The 19,443-nt window shown below is 36.7% G+C and overlaps 1 protein-coding gene across 2 annotated transcripts in view; it reads right to left on the bottom strand.

Annotated features, from left to right (window-relative positions):
* USO1 (USO1 vesicle transport factor) overlaps positions 1 to 19,443 on the bottom strand; it is a 91,812-nt gene that overhangs the window by 30,652 nt on the left and 41,717 nt on the right. For both annotated transcript variants that reach the window (XM_079919173.1, XM_079919174.1), the window contains 5 exons: positions 14,138 to 14,238; positions 13,292 to 13,394; positions 13,040 to 13,095; positions 8,692 to 8,812; positions 412 to 590 (listed from right to left, as the gene is read on the bottom strand). In XM_079919173.1, the coding sequence (XP_079775299.1) occupies positions 412 to 590; positions 8,692 to 8,812; positions 13,040 to 13,095; positions 13,292 to 13,394; positions 14,138 to 14,238 (560 nt within the window). The remainder of the gene's footprint in view (positions 1 to 411; positions 591 to 8,691; positions 8,813 to 13,039; positions 13,096 to 13,291; positions 13,395 to 14,137; positions 14,239 to 19,443) is intronic.

Genomic DNA, 19,443 nt, shown 5'->3' with positions numbered 1-19,443 from the left:
ACTTAATATTCTGAGTATTAAAATTTATGATACTAGAACCTTAATTGAAGATAGTAGATTTTAAAAATTCAACTCAACAAGCTAACCTGTTATTTTCTAGTGCAAAACCTATCAGGAAACTGTATGTTTGGATTTGCTTTAAAATAATCCTGCAGGGCCAGAGAGAGGGATAAAAGATGAAACAAAACTGCCAGATGTTAATAATTATTGAAACTAACTGATGGGTGTGCGTAGGGGGATCTCCATCTCTGCGTATAACTGCAAATCTCCATATTAATAGCGTTTTCTTTTTTTTAAAGCCCATCTGAAACCAACTCAACATCCTGGATTTATCAAACACAAGCCATTTTCTTTTCTTTGAAAGTATCACTGTCAAAATTCTTATCACATTTATGTCTAAGGACAGTATACCTGTAGCATTAGGTGCAGATTAGTCACTTTCTGTGCGGACCAGCCTGAATTTTCATCTCCAACTTCAAACCAAGGTTTCATACGCTGAATATATGAGCCTTCTTTAAAAAAATTTTGATTGGAATTGTTGTTTTTTAACAGGTTTTGAAGCAAAATCAGACAATCTTCCACTACTATACCTGGGGAAAGAATGTAGAATGGAATGTTGAGGCTGATAAAACCTGAAGGAAAATTCAATCCTCAAACATTTCAAAAGAAAACTCTCAGTGCTCAGCATCTCTTCAGTATGCATGGCAGTGAGCCTGCTCCTTCTCAGGTCCCCCAGTGATTTCCTGACTTCTATTTTCAACTATCCACTCACCTCAGTAACTCACATTTTTTCTTCAAATCCAGCTTACACATCATTTCTTCAAGAATGATTAGCAAGATCCAGTGAGTAGGTTAGGATCACCAGCTATATGCTGTCACAGTAGCCTGCCCCTTTTATTATTATGCAGTATCTGTCTTCACTAGATTAATTCATGAAGACAGGAATTTGGGAATGTCCTACTTACCTCTCTGTATCCTCAGCAGATATAGAGACAAGATCCCACATGCCACATGGTGCGGCCAAAATAAAATAATAATAATAAAATAAACACCAATGGGAAAGATAAGCAGGAATTAGTCACATGAAGTGGGTGGGATGCAGAAAAGCATTCCAAGAAGAAAGTAAAATGGCTTTTAAAAAACAGTCTACATTTCGGGACTTCCCTGGTGGTCCAGCGGTTAAGACTCTGCGCTCCCACCGCAGGGGGCGCAGGTTTGATGAGATCCCGCATGCCACGTGGTGAGGCCAAAAAAAAAAAAAAAAAAAAGAGAGAGAGACAAGATATCAGATGTATACATGGTAGGTCACTACTAAATATTTGTTGAATGAATCAATCATATATTATTTAATCGCTAAGAAGCACTTGACATTGCTGTCTTTATGCCTCTGCCTTGAAACTTCCTCTTCTTTTGGTTTCTAAAACACTAACGACTCCCTCCTGGTTCTCCTTACAGATATCTGGCCACTCCTCAGGCTTCCTAACCAATGAGCTCTGTTTCCTCTGCAAAGCATATGAAAAAAAGAGGCTGGATGCTCACAGCGAGTAGGTTCCTCTGTGTAGTACATGCACACTTTTGCTCCTACTAGTTAAGCTGCACAATTATAAGAATTAATTGCGGGGCTTCCCTGGTGGCGCAGTGGTTGAGAGTCCGCCTGCCGATGCACAGGGGACACGGGTTCGTGCCCCCGTCCGGGAAGATCCCACATGCCGCAGAACAGCTGGGCCCGTGAGCCATGGTCACTGAGCCTGCGCGTCCGGAGCCTGTGCTCCGCAACGGGAGAGGCCACGACAGTGAGAGGTCCGCGTACCACAAAAAAAAAAAAAAAAAAAAAAGAATTAATTGCTTTTAAAAAATGAACAGATTTTAGGGAATTCCCTGGTGGTCCAGTGGTTAGGGATCTGCGTTTTCACTGCTGAGGGCCTGGGTTCAATCCCTGGTTGGGGAACTAAACTAAGACCCCACAAGCCGTGCGGCAGGGTCAAAACCAAAACAAAACAACAAAAACTCCAAAAAACAGACTTGATTTTTCAGAGCAGCTTCAGGTTTACAGAAAAACCGAGCAACAAATAAAGGGAATTCCCATATACTCTCTTCGTGTCAGTTTCCACTGTTATTAGCACTTAGCATTAGTGTGGTACATATGTTAAACTGATGAATGAATATTGATACATTATTAACTCACGTCATAGTTTACATTAGGGTTCACTCTTTGTGTTGTAAATTCTATAGATTTCAACATATGTATAATTTCATGTACCCACGGTTACAGTATCATACAGAATAGTTTCACTGCTCTAAAAATCCTGTGTTCCACCTATTCATTCCTCTTTCTTCCTACCCCCGAATCCCAGGCAACCACTGGTCTTTTTACTGTCTCTTTATGGTTTTGTCTTTTCTGAATGTCATATACTTGGAATCATAGAGTATGCAGCCTCTCCAGACTGTGTTATTTCACTTAGTAATATGCATTTAAGGTTCCTCCAGGACTTTTCATGGCTTGAAAACTTTTTAATCGTTGAATAATATTCCATTGTCTGAATGTACCACAGTTTGTTTATCCATTCACCTACTGGAAGACATCTTGGTTGCTTCCAAGTTTTGGCAATTATGAATAAAGCTGCCATAAATATTCACGCGCAGGATTTGTGTAGATATAAGTTTTCTACTCATTTGGGTAAATACCAAGGAGTGTGATTGCTGGACTGTATGTTAAGAGTATGTTAAACTTAGTAAGAAACCACCAAACGGTCTTCCAAAATGGTTGTATCATTTTGCATTCCCATCGGCAATACATGAGAGTTCTACACCCTTGCTTACTTTTGGTGTTGTCAGTGTTCTGGATTTTTGCCTAATAGGTGTATGGTGATGTCTCATTGTTTTAGTTTGCATTTCCCTAATGATATATGATGCTGAGTGTCTTTTCATACGCTATATACCATCTATATATTTTCTTTGGTGATACGTCTGCTCAGATCTTTTGTTCATTTTTTAATTGAGTTGTTTCTTTACTTCTTATTGAACTTTAAGAGTTCTCTGTACATTCTGGATACAAGTCCTTTTCCAGATGTTTTTTGCAAATCTTTTCTTTCAGTCTGTGGCTTATCTTTGCATTCTCTCAGCAGTGTCTTTTGCAGACTAAAATTTCAATTTAGTGAAGCCCCACTTAACCATTTTCTCTTTCATCTAAGAGTAAATTACTTTTACTCACTGAGGCTCAGGCCATCTGGCTGTACCATCTACTACTAGTCCTCACTGCAGTTTTGTAACAAATTCATGGTCACTACTCCTTGTTCACTGCAAACACCAGCGCCTCACTCGGAGTCTTCTATCTCCATGTTCTGCTGTCACTCTTGATTTCAATTTCAATGACAACCCATCTAATATCTGGACCCCTCAGTTCCTTGGCCTCATCTTCAGAGATAACCCTTACTCTATTACTAAAACCTCCCATCTTTCCAGCTCAAGTATTCTCAATATATCTGTTCTGTGGCTTCCCTGAGACTTTCAACCCATCAACAAGTCTTCTTTCTTCTTCTTTTTTTTTTTTTGCGGAACGCAGGCCTCTCACTGTTGTGGCTTCTCCCGTTGCGGAGCACAGGCTCCGGACACGCAGGCCCGGTGGCCATGGCTCACGGGCCCAGCCGCTCCGCGGCACGTGGGATCCTCCTGGACCGGGTCACGAACCCGCGTCCCCTGCATCGGTAGGCGGACTCTCAACCACTGCGCCACCAGGGAAGCCCCCTTTCTTCTTTTTAAAAACCCTTCTGTCTTTACTTCCTTCCTTATCTAGCTTAGCACATATAGGTCTTCATTTCTTCCACCCTCCAGGTAATTTGCTGAGCTCTCTTGTCTCACTATCTTTTCATAGCACCCGCCTGGAAAGGCACTATCCTGTCGAAAACTGCCTGCCTGGTTTTTTTTCTATATCTGTACCTAGACAGCTGAGTACTGGGGGAGACAGGGGATCACATAATCAAGTAGCCTGCACTGCTATGAAATCATGGTGAACACCCTCAATGGGGCCTTTATCCTTGCCTGGAAATCTTCCTAATTACAATAGTCAACAAGCTCTCCTATCCTCCAAAAGACTATTTTCAGTCTTCTCCATGATTCTCAACTGTGTCCTCCTTTTTCACTCTCAGCATATGCCTCTGCCTTCAACTCAACTCCCTGTCACCAAATGTGAAAAAGGACTTGCATCTTCACCTGCACTATCCCCCATTATGATGGAAGATGAGCTCCTTCTTCTCCTATCTTAAACAGCCAGTTCCTACCTCTCCTGTGGATTCTAATAACTTCCTCCTTTTTCAGGTATTATGTACCACTGATTGTTGTCTTTTCTTTCTCTCTCTCTCTCTCATATCATATCTCTGTCCCCTCTCCACTTGCTCACAGCTGTTGTAGTCTCTTCCATTTTAAAGAAAAAGCCCTTTTAGATTAAAGGAGAATAATCTGATAATTTCCACAGATGTAGAAAAAAATAAAAAGTTATTAAAATGCAAGACTCATGATAAAAACTCTTAGCAAAAATCAAACTTAAAGGTGAAACATCAACATTCTCATTACAGTCAGCAACTATTCAACACTGTACTAAAGATTCTAAGCAGTGCAATGAGACAAAGAAAAGAAAAGTGGTATAAGAACTGAAAAGAAAGAAGATTACACTTATTTGTAGAAAATATCGTATCTACACAGAAAGTCCAAGGAGAACGAATGGTTTAATAAGATGGCTGGATACAAGATCAATATACAAAAATCAAGTAGTAACCAATTTGAAAATGTAATAAAAAAAGATCCCATTCACATGTAACAAAAAGTATAAGATGCCTAGAAATGAATCTAATAAAAAAAATATACAACTCTTGTCCTCAAAATTATAAAACATTACTGAAAGACATAAAAGAAGACCTGAATAGATTAAAAGATATACCTGGGTTCATGGATAGAAAAAGTCAATGACGATTCTCCTTTATCTTTAAACTCAATATATTTCCGGGACTTCCCTGGTGGTGCAGTGGTTAAGAATCTGCCTGCCAATGCAGGGGACATATGTTCGAGCCCTGGTCCGGGAAGATCCCACATGCCGCAGAGCAACTAAGCCTGTGTGCCACAACTACTGAGCCTGTGCTCTAGAGCCCACGAATCACAATTACTGAGCCCGCGTGCTATAAGTACTGAAGCCCGCATGCCTAGAACCTGTGCTACGCAACAAGAGAAGCCATTGCAATGAGAAGCCTGCGCACCGCAACTAAGAGTAGCCCCTGCTCGCCACAACTAGAGAAAGCCTGTGCACAGCAACGAAGACCCAACGCAGCCAAAAATAAATGAATAAATAATAACTTTAAAAAAAACCCCAAACAACTCAATATATTTCCAATCAAAATCCCAACTAGGATCTTCAGATAACTTGACTAGCAAAGAAGTTTCATTCATATGAAGAATAAAAGAGAAAGACACATAAGACAATTCTAAAGAGGGCCAAGATAGGAAATTCTTCCTATATTCTAATAGATAGGATATTATTATGAAGCTTTTGTAATTAAAAGAGTGTGGTTTTAGTGTAGAACTAGACAGACTAATGGAACATAACAGAGAACTCAGAAACAGATCTTCACACGTATGGAAATTTGATCACAAATCTTATAACATCATTCAAATGCAAAATCCCTATTAATTAAATGTAAAAGACACATTTTAAAAGGCTGCAGTATAAGAAAGTGATGGAAACTCTCGTTATGACCTTGAGGTAGAGATAGATTTCTTAAACAAAACATAAAAGCACAAACTATTAAAAAAACCCCAACATGTTATAAAGCTAAAATTTTAAACTTTAATAGAAACACTGTAAACAAATTAATAGAAGATAACTGAAACATGTATAATCAACAAATGATTAGTATCCAGAATACATAAAGAACTCCCAGTAATCAACTGGAAAAGGAAAAACGATCTTATACAAAAACGGGCAAGAAGGTAATTCAGAGGGGTAAAAGATAAACAAAAATAAATGGTGACTACTCCCATGAAAATATGTTTAATCTCATTAATTTAAGAAATGAAATAAAATCTCAATAAGACATTATCTCACACTCATCAAATTGGCAAGGAAGGACTGACAAGGATGTGAAGAAACAGGAACCTGAAAACACTGCTGATGGAGTATAGGTTGATAAAACCACTTAAGAGAGGCATTCGACAATATCTGGTAATGGTGAAAAAAGTACAACTCTATTTGTAGGTATATAGAGAAACTTAACACACAAGTAAATACATAAAGACCATTCACTGTAACAGTTTATATTAGCAAAAATAGAAACAACCTAATTGTCAACTCAATCAGAAAGTAATAGATCATAGTATATTCATAATACAGAATAATATATAGCACTTAAAATAAATGAACTAGAGTAACATGTATCAACATGGATACATCTCAGAAACACAATGTTGAATTAAAAACAGCAAGTTGTGGGACTTCCCTGGCAGTCTAGTGGTAAAGACTTCAAGCTTCCACTGCAGGGGGTGCCGGTTCAATCCCTTGTTGGGGAACTAAGATCCTGCATGCCGTGTGGCGGAAAAAAAAAAATTAATTAAAAAAAACCCAAAACAGTAAGTTGTGAGATTATATTCAGAAGGATACTTTATTTAAAAGAACTGGATGGTAGGTGCACAAGTGTTTGTTATGCTATTTTCTATTGTTTTCTGTATGTTTGAAATATTTCATGTCTCAAAAAAAAATTTAAGAAAAGAAAAATAGTTCCTTGTCAACCTCCAGTTCTGTTCACCTGGCTCTCCCCTGACTTTACCAAATTCCTGATATGAGTTTTCTCTGCTGTTCTATTTTCCCTCTTCTAACTTACTCCTCTGACACTACAATCTTGATTCTGAGGCAACCACTAAACACAAATGCTGTCCCCAAGGTCACCAATGATGTCTATGTTCTAAGTCCTACAGATACATTTCTGTCCTATCTTGATATCTCAGTGACTTCTTACACTGCTACCAATTCCCCCAACCCTTCTAAGTGTGGTTCTCCTCTTGCCTCGCAGCCTGTTTCTTCTCAGTCTCTTTTACCGATACCTCTTCCTCTATGATCTCTTAACAATTTGTATTCCTTAGGGTTTGTCCTAGCACTTCCCTTCTCACTCTTCACTTACTCTAAGTGACTCATCTAATCTTTCTTGTTTATCTAATTTTGTTTTACCTATATTATAAAGACTCTCAAATCTTTATCACCAGGCTGGCCCTGCCTTCCAGATTAGTAAGCCAACTGTCACCTATACTACACTACTTGCTAACCCCAGTTCAGTGAATGCAAATAAACTCATTTTTCTCCTCTGACTCTAGTGCTAGGTTTTTTTTTTATCATTTGCTCATTAAAAACAACAAAAATGCTGAATTAAAAAAAAAAAGCCTAGGAGCAACGAAGAACTGATAGTACAGCAGGCTAAAACTGACAAGAAAATGGATATCTATACAGATAGTTAAGTATAAAAGTACCTTTTGGCTGGCAGTACATTTCTCAATCTTGATAAATCTAAACTTTTTATTTTGACAGTCTCATGGGACAGAGGGAAAACAAACCAAAGGCAAGGGTATACACAAGGTAGGGAAGGAATCTAACAGAAAACTTTTCACCTAATAAAATGGGACCTCAAAAGGATATATCCTAAGGAAAAAAAAAAAAAAAAAAGGATATATCCTCAGGGTGCAAAAAATGCAAAGTTAACTAGTCCTCATAGGTTTTGTAGCTCGGGTTTGTATTACCTGAGTAGTCCAGGGAATATCAACCCTTCAATCTGGAATGAGGTGATCCCAGACAAACTGCACCCCCAGGGCTTGGCAGAAACAAGCACATTTTCTCTGCAAGAAATTACTTTCATCCTAGGATTCAAATTCCTATAAGTAATTCTGCTAACTACGACACAAAACATAGTCAAAGAGAACCATGTACACAGAAAATGTTGTACCATGTGTAAGAACCAGCAGAGCAAAGTATCAGACCCACAAAGACTTAAAATACTGCGATTATCAGACAGAGATCGTGAAGTAATTGTTTCTTATATTCAAAGAAATAAAAGATAAGTTGAAAATACATGCAGAGAAAACGAAGTTACAAAAAAATTACCTAGCAAATTTGCCAAAGAAACAAGCAGAACTTCTAGAAAAGAAAAATTTAAAACTCAATGGACACATTCAAAAGCTGATCAAATACAGGTGAAGAGAGAATCGTTTAAACAGAAAACAGGTCAGAAGAAATAATCCAGAAGAAAGCCTGAAAAGATAAAAAGAAAATGCAGACAAGAAAGTAAGATGATAAAGTGAGAATCTAATCATATGACAGAGAACTGAATCTGAGTTCAGAAAGATAGGAAAAAATGTGATGGAGCAGTATTTGAGGAGACACAGCTGAGATTTTCCAGAAATGATGTAAGATATCAACAGATTCTGGAAGTTTAACAAATATTAAACAGGATAAATAAAAAGAAATCCATATTCGACACACCATAATGGAAGAAAGAAAGAATATAAAGTATCCATCCTCCCTCAGGGAAGCCTCTCTCAACATCTAACAAAACAACAAAGAAAATGTATGTCCTCATTTCTCCCTTCAGTTGCATTCCTGAAAAGTTAACAAGTCCGTGAGAACAAAAGGAATCTTTCCAAATCAATCTCTTCATACTATACCTCCATCACTGTTCCCCTCCTCGGTAATAATGTCCAGTAGTCTCTCAAAAGCATTTTCAAAAGCAACAATTTTCTGGATTGCTCCATTGCTTCTTGTTAGTGCCTGTAGTAGTAAGACGCCCTTATGGAGAAGAAAGATAATGTTTAGTGGAATACAACTTTTACAAGACATTTAAAAATTACTTTAAAAACCACTGAGTTTTAGAAGTGGCAGGAATTTCACAAGTCCAACTCCTTCCCTTTATAGATAGGGCAAACAAGGACAGAGAAGGTGAGCAATTTACCTCCCTAAGCTATATAAATCTTGAAAGACAGATCCTTGACTGGAACCCACGTCTACCAATTCCTAATTCAGTTCTCTTTTCACCGTACAATATAAATATACAACAATTCTTGCATATTCATCAATTCATCAATCATTCATTACCTGGCTTTCACTGTGGTCTAAGAGAGTTGAACATGATTATATTTGCCTCAGTAATGCCTCGGTACATGCTTCACAATAGTAACAATAAAAAATTGTGAAATCAATAATATAAATCAATAAACATCACCACATTTTAGCAGGGAATGTTCAGATATTCTTGTAATTATCTGGCCCGGAAATTCCCAAAACTTGATTCTAAGTTGATAGAAAAAAAGAAGAATGAGAATTCATGCCTCATGAACACCATGTCTAGTATGAGACAATTCTCAGTAGTCTTTGCTTCTGATTTTTAGTTTTCTCAGCTCCTGTTGAGCTAGATTTAGGTTATATATTTTGCAACTTCTTTATTATTCAAGAAATAGTCACTGTTAACCATTTCTGCTTATTTCACTATCAAACAACAAGTATTTTATGAGCCCACAGGAGCCCAACAATACCATAATGGTCAAAGAGACAGAAAATATTTAATTTTCTTAGAGGAAGAGGAAGAGCAACTAAGTAGTTCAAAAGTTCCAAAGAGTCAAATAAGCCGTTAGCTGTCAGTACTGGGCAAATAAGTATTTACATAAGACAAAAAATACCTACAGCCTTACTGGGCTTTTCCTACTCATTTCCCTTACTGTCCAGTCTCAACATTAGATGAGAGAGAAAGCAAAAGTGGTTATTTTTACATGTCATATTCTCCTACTTAATGTTAACTTGAGTTTAACTGCTAACAAAGGGAGGAATAAATACAGTGGAAAGAACACTAAGGTTATGAGTTCGATACAGTGGGTTTTTTAAAGGTCTACTTACTAGCTGTGCAACTTGAAGCAAATTACATAAACTCTGTATGTAATTTATGTAATGTAAGTCTTAGTATACCCATGTGTAAAACAAGGATGGTATCTTTGTCATAGGGTTTTTATGAGGACTAAAGGAGATAAAATAACTCCTACAGAACCTAAGTTCTCAATACATATCAGTTTCTTTTCCCTGACTATTAAGAGACATATTCCTCTAATCAAACACATCCACTAAAATGTTACTAGAAATGAAAGTATACTCATTGGTCATTGAAAGTAAGTGGGCACCAATTCCTTACTTTAAAAACTGGTAATTAAAGGGATTTAGCTATTTATCCTCCCTTTCATCTATGAATTATAATTCAGGGTAATAAAATATACTGGTTGATGAAGTAAAGTTCTTTGAGGAAGATTACAGCCGAATAAATGTGAATGAATGACAGAATTATAGAAATCATCATTTTGAAACTCTTAACAAAATAAACGAATCAGGCAATGATCATTAATGAATGATCAGATGTAATGGATGAAGGGATCCATGGAGGGATCTGGCTGTCACCACCTGAATCAAACCCACCGATCACTACAAGTGAGACAGCCAGATATTACATTTCCTGATGTGCTGCAAAATTAAGTACACTGCATCATCTAGGAAATATCAAAGCAAAGAGGTGAACCAGAACTTAATCAAGCCCTTTAGAAAGTTAACAGACATTAACAATCAAATGTAATGAGAGAGTCTTGTCTGGAAACTGATTTGAAGAAACCAACTGTAAAAGACATTTATGAGACAACTGGGAAACTTGAGTGTAGAAATAGTTACCTTATTTAATGAGAGCTAAGACAAAGTTGTTATCTCATTAAATGTGATGGCATTGTAGTTATATAAGGAAATACACACACACACACACACACACACACACACACACAACATGTATACTGAAGTATGTAATAGTGAAATTATACAGATTGTTTGATTCCTTTTAAATACTCTAGTCAAAAATAAAGGAGAGTGGTGAGGGGAGGGATGTATGAAGTAAGTACAATAAAATCTTGAAAATTAATGGGTTTAGGGGACGGGTTTGTCTGTATTCTCTCTACTTTCATGTATGTTTACATTTCTCATAATGAAAAACTAAAAATTAAAGAATGGAATTACAGTCTATCATTTAGAAGTGAGCTGGTAGTTACTTCCTAGAGTCTTCTCAACCTTTCTTGCTAATTTTTAAGCCCTAAGTAACAAATAAATATGATAGTTCACTGTATCTATGATAAATGACCAACTAATTCTCTAAATCCAGATCAAATTCAATGTTTCAAATATAAAACAAACTGAGGCTAAAAATCTTTACCAACAGGCTCCCAGAGAGGTTAGTCAATATTAATAACTGTCATTGAATGCAATGAGAAATATTAAATAGAAGGAAATGAAAAGAGAATTTTAAAAGAAGGATAAAGAAAGAAAAAGATACAAAGGATGCAGGGGGGGGCGGAAGCAGTGTATTATTCTGGGCAGTAACAGAGTGCCACTAGTAACTGCCTCAGGTGCCAGTTAGTTTCCTCTGGTTGCTGGAGTCAACTGGGGTGTATTACACTGTGTTTTACTGCGTAATGTTCGATAGTAAGTCTCCACAAAGAATTTAAATGAATCTGTGAAGCCAAAGGAAAGATGGCTGTAAAACTCCAAAATCTAAACATCACAGCAAAAATATAACTTAATCTCTAATCATAAAAGTAATCAAAGCCAACATAGAGAATCATTTTATCTGTCTCAAATAAAAGCTGAGGAAAAAAGGTTAGGAAAAGAAAAAAAAGAGTAGAGAGTTAAAGGAAAGAGAAGAGCAGAACACCAAATTCAGATTTAAGATACATACTAATATTTTAGTCAAGAAAAGACACTCAAAATTCCTAATAGATAGGTACACAATTCTTAAAAGAATATTAAAGAATAAAAACTGTCCTTCTCATTAGTTATACTACTATATCATTTCACCACTTATATTACTGCATTGACGTATGTACTACAAAATTTTAAATGCAAAGCTAAAAAAAAAAACTGTCTAAGTGGATTAGAAGTCAAGAGCATTTCAGTTTTGTCTCTGCTTTGTCAGGAAACAGTTGTGAGACTAAAAGCAATCCAAATGGTATTTATTAGCACTTAAGATGAGAAAGGTACAGGGCTAGGTACCACAAACACAAAGATGAATAAGACATCACTAACAAAGAACAAGTCACTTGGTTTCTGTGAGTCTTGGGCTTCTCAGTGTAAATATGGAGACTGAATTAGCTTGATAAGATCCCCTAGCTCTAAATTTTAATTTTAAAGATTTTTCCAGGGGCTTCCCTGGTGGCGCAGTGGTCGAGAGTCCGCTTGCCGATGCAGGGGACACAGGTTCGTGCCCCGGTCCGGGAAGATCCCACATGCCGTGGAGCGGCTGGGCCCATGAGCCATGGCCACTGAGCCTGTGCGTCCAGAGCCTGTGCTCCGCAACGGGAGAGGCCACAACAGTGAGAGGCCCGCGTACGGCAAAAAAAAAAAAAAAAAAAGATTTTTCCAATTGCTATCTAAAGTATTATGGTTTTGATCAAGTTGTAGATAACAACAGAAAAGAACGTTCAAGCAACAAAACAATATTCATCAATAGAAAATACTCAAATGTATATGCAAATATTAAATCAGAATGCAAAATTAACTCCAAAGCAAATCACGTTCTATAGTTAAATAGAGATTACAAGGAAAATCCTTTGAAATATGTATTCGATCAACTAAGGGTGATGGTTCCAAATGTTACACTTTGTTAAGTTTATGCAGTTCAATGTCTAGGGGTGTTTCCTCTGCTCTTTCTGGAGGTAGAATTTGGTGTCAGTACAACCTTTCAGAAAAGGATGGAAGAAATCCTAAACTTGTGGAAGGCATAAATTTGAATAGCAAAGTCATTTGTCTAAGCCAAAATACTGAATAGGTTGGAAACAAAGAAAAAATGTGGCCTTGTATATAACTTCAAAAGGTCTAAACCATTACCCCAACTTTCCAAATCTAACTTCTATGACTCTGAATAAGGGTCAACAAAGATTTCATTTGCAAAACGAGAAAAAAAGCAGCATATTCTTAGACTTTTCTTCAAACGTGACTTACATCATTACGTATAACTTCCCTGGAATCTGCTAATAAGTCCATCAACCTTGAAACACCTAGAAACATATAACCATGTGAAAAACACTGGCAGATCAAAAACACAAATAGTGATTCAAATTATAAACAATTTATTAACACATCATTTCAGTCCCCCCCCCCGTAGGAATGATCCTCAATTTTACTTTGTTTGTTTTTGTTTTTTATGATCCTCACTTTTAAATCAAAATAATATAAGGAAGATGAGTCACTTACCCATAGGACTGACTAAAATAATTTGCTGCACTTGAGGCCCTAGTTGTTTTAAAAGAGAAGTAAGAAGTTTCACACCAGGCCAGCGGACGTGGAAATCAAACTCCTACAATATAGGAATTTAAAATATTTAACATTTGTAATTCACATTTTCAAGCAAAACTTTTCAACTAGTAGAATGGTACCAAAAACTATAAACAAACAAAAAAAGAGTTTGTCAAACTTTAAAAAATTAACTTAAGAAATAAAAAGCAATAAAAAGAAAAGAATTAATATAAATTTATCAAACTGATTACACTGTTGTTGACTAGATATAACAGTACTCTGTAAAAATGGAAATAAGAAGCAGACAGTATTCTAAGAGACTACATAGTTCTTAAAACACACATGTGAATCTCTTGTAATGATACAACAAATTTCGCTATCTTGAAAAGGTATATAGGGGCTTCCCTGGTGGTGCAGTGGTTAAGAATCCACCTGCCAATGTAGGGGACACAGGTTCAAGCCCTGGTCCAGGAAGATCCCACATGCCGCGGAACAACTAAGCCCGTGCGCCACAAGTACTGAGCCTGCGCTCCAGAGCCCATGAGCCAGAACTACGGAAGCCTGCGTGCCTAGAGCTCGTGCTCTGCAACAAGAAGCCTGTGCACTGCAACAAAGAGTAGCCCCCACTCACCACAACTAGGCTTCCGCGTGCAGCAACGAGGACCCAACGCACCAAAAATAAATAAATAAATAAATTTATTTTTTAAAAAAAGGTATCTATATATGTTGCTTCCTCAATAACACCCAAAAGGGCAACAAAACAAGCTTATTAAGATGACAAAAATAGCAAGGTTCTTTACTTACCTCTAATAAAGATAACAGAAGAGTGACATTTTCTTGCTGCTTAATGAAAATTTCTGTAAACTGGCTTCCCAAATCCTCACTCTGTCTTGTGGAGTTTTCTTCTGTAATATTCAAAGATAAAGTATTTGAATATGATGCTTTGTTATTTTAAAGTATCCTTTTTGTTGAAAAAGCTAAGCAGAAATGATAATTTTCTTGGAACAGTGTGCCTGGAAGTGATACCACAATTATGCTTGAAAGACATATCCTTAAAATAAGTTTCACGGTCATTTAAATAAATTTTTATTCTTTAATTGTTTAAATATGATATTCAAAGAAAATATATTTAGATTTTCACATTTTCTCAAGGTTATTTTTCGGTTAAACTTCTAACTCGAGTACAAGGGAATTTATTGGGGTGATGGAAATATTCTATCTCAAATGTGATAGTGGTTATACTACTGTATACATCTGCCCAACACACAGGACTATACAACCCCAAAGAATAGATTTTAATGTATGTAAATTATACCTCAAAAGCTCCTCCCCCACAAACATTACTGAACATATAGTCCTTGCTGACTCTGTTACTATGTTAAATAATTTAATTTTAAAATTAAACCAATCATCTACAGATTTTTCAGTATCTTTTTCAAGCAAATCAACATATATATCTTACAGTTATTCGGCAATAAAACCAGAATTTGCATTTAAGTTTTCACTTATTCTTTAAAAGATTTTATATTTGTCCTTAACACTTAAAAGTCTTTAAGCTGGGGCCTCCCTGGTGGTGCAGTGGTTGAGAGTCCGCCTGCCGATGCAGGGGACACGGGTTCGTGCCCCGGTCCGGGAGGATCCCACATGCCGCGGAGCGGCTAGGCCCATGAGCCACGGCCGCTGAGCCTGCGCATCCGGAGCCTGTGCTCCGCAATGGGAGAGGCCCCAACAGTGAGAGGCCCGCGTACGGCCAAAAAAAAAAAAAAAAAAAAGTCTTTAAGCTATTTGTTGTTTCAATGTACTTTGTCAAAAAAATGTAAAGGATCACTAAAAACTGAAGCAACAACTGCCAAAGCAAATTATCATTTAAAATCTGCCTACTCTAATAAATGCGATTCAGAGATGGCAAATACACTACTCCCCATCCCCTTACCCATTCCAGACATAGCTAAGCCTTTTCCACATATTGCTCCAGGCAGTGACTATAAACCAAAGGAGTTGGCAGTTAAGATCAAACATATTTATTATCTCTCAAATAGTTCTTTTTTAAATGTGAGATTTTAATATTAATATACTTTAGAAATGGAAAAACCCAGCAGATGACAAGAATAGCAAGACAATCTGACAGTGACAGTGATAATCTCATCTAATTATTTGTAGAGAAAAGAGGAAAAAAGAAGAGACCAAAAGTAGAAAAGAAATATTTTAATATTCTGGGTTATTAATAAAAACCTAATTTCTCACATATTGATTAATATGCTAGGTTTATCCTTCGGAAACCCTAAGAAATATTTCTTTTATCATCTCTTGCATCAGTAAAAGAATTCAGTTTCTGAACCTTAAAACTACATTACTTAAACAAAAAATACTTTACTTTTAAAAGGACTAGTCTGGCTGTGCTAAGATGTCAGGGAAAGAGGGAAATAATAAGGAGAGCGATTAGGAGGCAATAATCAAGGTAAGTGGTGAAAGTGACTTAGACACTGGTTACAATTCTTTTGAAAATAGAAGGAACAAGATTTGTTGACATATTCCTTACAGGGGTATGAGAAGGGGGGAAAAAGGAAAGGTGGTTCTAAGGTTTCAGCCTAAAGAAGTGGAAGGATGGCCCTGCCACTTACTGAGATTGGAAACACTGGAAGAAGCAAGTTGAGAGCATAGATAGAATCATATGTTTAGTTTTGGATGTGTTAAGTTTGAGACATAAAAATTTGAGTGGAGATATCAATCAAGTAAGCAGTTGGATAAACACAAGCACAGCTGTCAGTGGATAAGTTTGGGTTGGACATATACATTAGAATGATAAACATAAAAATGATATTTAAAGTCACAAGATTGGATGATACAGGGCATCTACAAAAAACATAGCTAACATCAAACTTAATGGTAAAAGACTGAATGCTTTCCACTTAAGATGAGGGAAGAGGCAAGAATATCTACTTTCACCAATTCTAATCAACATTGTACTGGAGATCTTAGTGCCATAGGGTAGGAAAAAGAATAAAAGGCATACAGACTGGAACGGAAGAAGTAAAACTGTATTTACAGATGACATGTTTGTCTATGTAGAAAATCCTATGGAATCTACATATAACTTACTAGAGAGTGAATTTTGCAAAGTTAAGTGGAATAAAAGGTCAATATACAAAATTAATTGCATTTCTATATACTGGTGATGAAAAATTAGAAATTCAAATTTAAAAAACAGCACCAATTAAAACAGCATCAAAAAGCATTAAAGACTTAGGGATAAATCTGATAAAAGATGTATAAGACCTATTTACTTTGAAAACTCCAAAATGGTGTTGAGAGAAATTAAAGAAGACTTAAATAATATATATACTGTGTTCTTGTATTAGAAGGCACAGTATTGTTAAAATGTCAGTTTGCCCCAAATCAATCTGTAGATTTAACAGAATCCCAATCAAAATCTCAGTAAGTTTTTTCTGTAGAAATTGACAAATTGATTCTAAAATTGATATGGGAGCGTAAAGGACCAAAAAGAGCCAAAATAATTTTGAAAAAGAACAAAGTTGGAGGACTTACACTACATAATTTCAAGATATAAAGGTGGGGTAACCAACACATGTCACGTAGGCAAAACGACAGACATAGAGACCAACAGAATAGGAAGTCCAGAAATACACCCATTGGCTCACAGACCTAATCATGAGAGTTAAAACTATGAAACTTTTAAAAGAAAACACAGGAGAAAATCTTAGTGATTTTAGGTTTGGTGAAGGTTTCATAAGTAGGAAACAAAAGGTCCAAATTATATAAGAAAAAAATTGATAAACTGGAGTTAATCAAACTTAAAAATTTTGCTCTTCAAAAGACAATGTTAGGAAAATAAAAAGGCAAGTCACAGACTGGGAGAAAGTATTTGTGAAATATACATCACAAGGACTTATATCTAGAATATATACAGAACTCTTACAACTCAAGTATAAGAAGATAATCCAGTAAAAAATGAACAAAAGATTTGAATAAACACTTCACCAAAGAATGAAAAGGTATATGGATGGCAAATAATCACATCAAAAATTGTTCAATATAGGGCTTCCCTGGTGGCACAGTGGTTGGGAGTCCGCCTGCCGATGCAGGGGACGCGGGTTCGTGCCCCGGTCCGGGAAGATCCCACATGCCGTGGAGCAGCTGGGCCCGTGAGCCATGGCCACTGAGCCTGCGCGGCGGAGCTTGTGCTCCGCAACGGGAGAGGCCACAACAGTGAGAGGCCCGCGTACCGCAAAAAAAAAAAAAAGTTCAATATAATCATTCATTATGAAAATACAAATTAAAACTACCGTGAGATACTATTTCACACCTACTAGAACACCTAAAATTGAAAAAGACAGACCATATCAAGTATTGGAGAGGATGTGGAGGAACTAGAATTCTCATACACCACCAGTGGGAATGTAAAATGGTACAACTACTTTGAAAAACAGTTTGGCAGTTTCTTATAAAGTTAAATATACACCTACTATCACTTAGCCATTCTATTCCTAGGTATTTACTCAAGAGAAATGAAAATACATGTCCACAAAAAGACTTGTACATAGTACGAAGCTTCAAATGTAACAGCTAAAAACTTGGAAACAAGCCAAATGCCCACCAACAGGGGAATGGATTAACAAATTGTTATATACTCACGCAACAAAATATCAATACTACTCAGCAATAAAAAGGACTAACCTATTGATATACACCATGAATGAAACTCAGAATAATTATGCTGGGTGAAAGAAGCCAGACCAAGAAAACCAAAAAGAGAGTATATACTGTATGATCTCATTTACATAAAATTCTAGAAAAATGCAAAGTAATCTACAGTAATCACAGATCTATGATTGATGGGGCTACAAGGAGGAGGAATGGATTACAAACAAGCACAAGGAAACTTGGATATGTTCATTATTTTGGTGGCGGTGGTGATGGTTTCATGGGTTTATACATGTCAAAACTCATGAAATTGTACATCTGCACATTTATTATATTTCAATTATAATTCAATAAAGCTGTGTGTGGAGAAAAGAAATCCAATTGGAGATATCAAGTAAGTATTTGAATATACAATTATGGACATCAGTGGAGAGGTCTGGGTTGGACACATATATTTGAGAGGCAAGCATACAGACTATATTTGAAGTCACAAGCCTAGATGAGGTCACCAAAGGAAAGAATAGAGAAGGAAAGAAATCCGTGCCCTGGAATGTTCCAATGTTAAGAGGCTGGGGAGACGAAAGAAAGCAGCAAAGGAGACAAAGAAAAAGCGCCATGAGACAGAAAGAAAATCAGGGGACAGTGGAGACTGAGAAATGAGTGAAAAAGTGTTTCAAAGAGAAAGGAGCAATTAACTGTCAAGTACTATCTCTGAACTTAACATGAAAGAGAAATGAGAAATTGCTAAAAGACAAATTGCTAACACAGGCAAAAGTAATTTGTTTATGAACAGAATGGCTAGGGTATGGAGTAGTCAAATACTTTCTTGAGAGGCAATACAGTAAAAAGGAAGAAGCTCACAAAGGTTTTTGAGTCAGACCAATTAAGCCAATATTCATCCATTTAGTCACATTACTTTGGGCAAATAGCCCAGATATATCAAGCTTCAGTTTCCTTAATTGTAAAATGGGAACAATTTTCTTTTACACAGGGTTTTCTTTGAGGATTCAAAATAAGTATTGATAAATCATGTAGCACAGTACTTGGTGAATAATAAGTGCTCAACTAACAACAGCAACATCATCATCTCTAAAGCAGGATTTCTCAACCTCGGCACTATTGGCGATGACATTGTTGTGAGAGACTCCCTATGCATTTTAGGATGTTTAGCAGCATCCCTGGCCTTTACCCACAAGATACCAGTTGCACTCCCTTACGTATCCTCAAGTTGTGACAACCAAAAATATTTCCAGACGTTAACAAATGTCCTTTAGGTGGCAGGAGGTGCCAAACTGCCCTTAAGAACCACAGTCCTAAGATTTATTATATGCTATACATCTACATGTATTATCAAGTTTTGTTTCTTTTGGCTGTGCCACACGGCTTGTGGGATCTTAGTTCCCCGACCAGGGATCAAACCTGGGCCCTCGGCAGTGAAAGTGCAGAGT

The sequence above is a fragment of the Stenella coeruleoalba genome, assembly GCF_951394435.1.
Source record: "Stenella coeruleoalba genome assembly, chromosome: 4".
Taxonomy (NCBI): domain Eukaryota; kingdom Metazoa; phylum Chordata; class Mammalia; order Artiodactyla; family Delphinidae; genus Stenella; species Stenella coeruleoalba.
Note: the sequence above shows the minus strand (reverse complement) of the source record. Positions and strands in the feature narration are given on the sequence as shown.